This window comes from Etheostoma spectabile, chromosome 8 (assembly GCF_008692095.1).
Source record: "Etheostoma spectabile isolate EspeVRDwgs_2016 chromosome 8, UIUC_Espe_1.0, whole genome shotgun sequence".
In the NCBI taxonomy this organism is placed as follows: Eukaryota; Metazoa; Chordata; class Actinopteri; order Perciformes; family Percidae; genus Etheostoma; species Etheostoma spectabile.
Window position 1 is genome coordinate 33,403,545 of NC_045740.1, and position 4,620 is coordinate 33,408,164.

A 4,620-nucleotide genomic window follows, 5' to 3' on the forward strand; every position below is an offset into this window, starting at 1 on the left:
ACACACACACACACACACACACACACACACACACACACACACACACACAGCTAAGATGTTCTTCATTCTTAGTGCAAAGCAGCCTTAAAAAGTGTGTCATGGAAATCATGCATTCATGAAAATACGATTGAATACAGTTCTTTGTGAAGACTCTTTCCTGAAATCAATCAATTTATTCTGAAGAGCATAAATACCCTCAAGCACACATCTGCTTCTCATACAACACAGTTACTGTAAGGAAATGATCCGAATCCATTGGTGTAAGAGACAATGTTACACTAGTGCACAAGTTTCTGTAGAAAGACCTTTGGAGAGAAGTCTCCTTGGCCAACTCTTTGACAATAAGGACCTCTACTGATTAGAAAGATAAGTGCAGAAACACTGATTCCACTTCTCAGCTGTCAGAAGGAAACGCTGGAGACTCGTGGGTAAAAATGGAATGAGAATAAAACTTCACATACAGTACATTTAAAGTCCTTATTGTTCCAACATAGTTTCCTCTTCGAACGGACAACGTTTAAAAGGCATTCTCCACATCTCTAAGTCTTCTGCTCGTCTTTTACACGATACATGGACCATGCACACTTAGCTTAGGTACACAGTGCAATCAGCCTGGAGCTCCTTTAGTTTTTGGGAGATGATGGATAGACTAAATAAAACAGTTGTAGACACGCTGTGTATCATAGTCTTGGGAAAGTTTTTTCCAACTATAACAGCAGCTTCCTGTTTAAGAATTGATAAAAAATATTTTTTTTAAACTTGAATATGTGTTTTTCTTGTGTGCACCTCTGAGACCAGTTTGTTTGAACAGGGACACACTTGGTGTGTGTAAAAGATGCGTTTATGGATCCCACTGCAGTTCCAGGCAAGTCCCGCCCACCCCAGCAGGCCGATTGGTTGAGGTCAGGCATTGGCTTCCAGTAGTTAAGGTTAGGATAGCTGATTGGTCGGGGGATAGGACCTGAACAAATCGGGTTCCGTTACTTTGTGCGTGTCTGGACGCCTGGCCAATCGTAGCGCTTGAATGCTATTGAAGGGCGGGTCTAAAAGGGCCTAGAACTGCAGTGGGCTCCATAACAACGCGTAAACGACCACATATGAGTGGTGCGTCAGTTCAAGTCACACAGTCCTAGGTTGCCCCCACCCACCACCAGGCCTATGCCACTAGGAATAAAGACACAGGCCACCTGGCTAAACCACTTTGTTTTTTTTTTGGGGGGGGTTTGGGGGTTTATTGGGCAGGTGTCTACCAAAGCCAGCTGTCTAGATGCTGAACACAGTAACAGGACTGTTCCAGGATGGCAGACAGCTCCCCATAGCTCTCCTCTCTCCATGTGGGCAGAAGCCTCTCATTGTTGAGGGCCTGGAGCTTGGGCGTCCCCGCCCGGAGGACGTGGTACAGACAGGGCCAGCGGCTCTGGATCCGCAGCCTGGTCCTCCGGTCGAGAGTGATGCCGCGGACGATCTTCTTGGCCCGGAGCTCGCGCAGGGCCGGCAGCTTTAGACAGGAGAAGACCAAGCCCCGGCTGGGGGACACGTCCAGGAACTCCAGAGACTGGGACTCCAGAGTGTACGAGATGCCCAGGTTCCTCAGCGGCACCAGGATTTGTAGAGTCAGAGACTTCAGGTTAGGCAGGGATTTGGTTAGGGCCTGCAGCGTCGTGGGAGTCACTCCTTTAAAAACCCAGAAGTATTTGAGCTCCAGAACCCGCAGCTGCTGGAACTGGATGAGCAGCGACACGGACACGTCGGACCAGTCGAAGTGTAACCGCATCTTGGAGATGCGCGGGCAGCTGTGGGTCAGTTTGGTCAGCAGTTCCTGGAAACTGGTCACCTGTCAATCAAATCACATCAAACAGTAAGGCTGCATCATATGAGAAAAGGATGTGATAATGATATTACTTTAAAAAAATTGTATTAACTGTTCTCAGTTCTGCTTCAGTATTCGGCTTAAATACAACAAACTGCATGTGAAATTTAATGAATGGAAGGAATTTCAATCATATGTTACAGTATGTTACCAAAGACATTGAATAGTGAATTAAATATAAAAGGCAGCACTAAAAATGAGTGACAGTTACATTTAAAGTGCAGCTTTCTGCTGATCTTTTCTTTCAACTAACACAAAAAAAACGAAGTGTCTTTCGCGGTGTGTCGCATTTCCTGCTGTGTTTATCGCCCCAGATGATATTGCAATGATGATATAAAAAAAATTGTGAAGCCCTATCAACACACTGTATCATACTCAACATGTTAGCATGGACAGGAACATATTACAACGTGTAAATTGATTGCATTTTTTTAATCAACCGAGACTGTGAATTAACAAAGTGAGCCAAGGCGCCAAAAAATAAATATCATAAACTGCTTTTTGCACACATTTCTAGAGCTGCAACGATTGTCGACTGATAGATAAATATTTGGGAAGTATTGATAATCGATGGATTTTAAAATAACTTTTTCCGTTGTTATTTTTCAAAAATATTACGAATCTAAATTGACTGAAAATGCTGTTTTTCGGACTCCGATATGGAGGTTTTCCTGCTCTGTTTTATAACATATTAAACTAAACATATTTGGGTTTTAAACAACACCAGCCGGTTAAAGACATCGCCCTGGACTTTGACAAACTGGGATGGATATTTTTCACTATTTCCTGACATTTTATAGGTTAAACGATAAATCAATCAATCTGGTCAAATTGATCCATAATGAAAATAAACGTTAGCTGCGGCCCTACATACAGTACTTCCCGTTCGTTTAAGGTTTAGACCAATAAACACTGGACTCTGATGCCTGAGGTGTGTGTCCGTGTGTGTTGTCCACTACACGTCATCGTGCTGTCTGAAGGAATCTTGAGAGGCTCGCTAGCATCACGGCGCTCCTGCTTCTTTATTGTTACCGGGGGAATCAAGATTCATAGCCCTTATTTGTAGCAGACATTTTGACTTGAAAAAGCAGGGGGTTGGGGGGGCACACACGTGGAACTAATAACATTAACGATGTCAGTAGTCCAGCAGCTAAGTCAAACGCCTGCTGTAAAAGGAAGGTGTGAGTAACTTTTTGGTTTCGTGCCACATGTTTTTTCTTGGTTATGCCTTAATGCTGATTTATGCTTCTGTGGAAGCGTTCTCCGCAGCCTTCTGTATGTAAGTGGCCTTCACTTTATACTCACTTGTTGGAGTGTCTGTGGATCTCTTCATACAATATATGTAGACCATACAACTTAATCGAGAAAATAATCTACAAATTAATTGATAATTAAACAATCGTTGGTTACAGCCCTATTACTGTCCCTGCTGGTTCTCGGTCATTCTTTGACATGTAAGACTAATAAAAAGGTATTAATGGTGGTTAATAAGCTAATCATTACAGAACCAAATGAAAACACAGTTACCGCCTGTTGCAATCAGGACTTGTGACTCTGCCTTACGCAGCTTTTAACTTTTAAAATCAGTCAAAACAAGGTACCTGGTCCATCTTGGTAATGCTGTCCTGGTGCGAGCTGGAGCCCGAGTTGACCCTGAGGTCCAGCGGCTCCAGCAGAGTGAATGTCCAGTTGAGGTCCAGGTGACTCAGGTCTCTGCAGTGGACGTTGTCCAGCAGGTGACTCAGCAGTTCGCACCACTTGTTGCAGCGGTCGCCCAGGTCGAAGCTAGCCTTCAGCGTGAGCAGGCTGGCCCGCCGCGAGATCAGGTGATGGGTGTAATGGTGCACCCAGGACTTCCACCTCTCAAACTCCCGGTTGGAAACCAGCAGCCCCTCCCGGCCCAGGTGGAAGACGCCTCGGCGGGAATAGTCTGCCACCCGCCACAGCTTCCATGAGCGGACGATGCAGCTCCAGCTCACGCAGACCAAAGCACAGCTGCACTTATCCACCTCGTTCAAAAAGGACAGGACGTGCAGCTGGCACTCCACGGGCAGGAGGTTGAACGGGAAGTAGTCGTCCACTGCTTTCCGCCGGCTGCTCACAGGGACCAGGGGTCTCTTTGGCGGCGACATGGCGACAGATGATGAAAATAACACTTGGTAGTCATTGGTGCAGGTCAGATCTCCACCGGGTGGTCTTGTGGTCTGGCTTTGCCGTAAACATGTCTGGTCTGGGATAGTCTTAGAGATAGAGAAAAGAAACAGACAGAAAACAATTTCTTGAAAAAGTGTTGACTTGTTTGTTTTGTTTTTCTTTCCACGTTGTTCTAAGTAACAGGGAGGAACACATAAATGCTCCTCATAGGATGTTCTGGTACCGAATTCAAAACTTCTCAGGCATCGACTGAATTACCTTAACACTACTGAGTATTGAAATTGTATTAATATTCAATTAAAGCGGCCCTAACAAGGTAGGTTTGAAATCAACCTAAATCTCATCAGTGTCAGCCAATCAGCACGCAGCTGGCCTCTAACAAGCTCGAATAATGTCTGTGATTGGCTGTCTAACGTAACACGTCATAGAGACGTGTGCGAGATCACAAACTTTGAGTGTGGCCACACTGTTTGATTATAAAGATAGAAATATTTGTAATATTGTTAATCTCTTTATCTTATTAGGGGAGTTTCACATCCACAAAGCTAAGTTTTCCAATTCCAAACCTTGTTTTCCATTTTTCCAAATCGAATTTG

At 44.6% G+C, this 4,620-nt stretch overlaps 1 protein-coding gene across 1 annotated transcript; it reads right to left on the reverse strand.

Annotated features, from left to right (window-relative positions):
• Positions 1–474: 474 nt before the first annotated feature.
• Positions 475–4,110, reverse strand: LOC116694575 (uncharacterized; the record flags this gene model as incomplete). Its single annotated transcript, XM_032524365.1, is given in 2 exon segments — positions 475–1,834; positions 3,472–4,110. Coding segments are annotated over 2 exon segments (1,119 nt in total). The 3' UTR covers positions 475–1,246.
• Between the last annotated feature and the right edge of the window lie 510 nt (positions 4,111–4,620).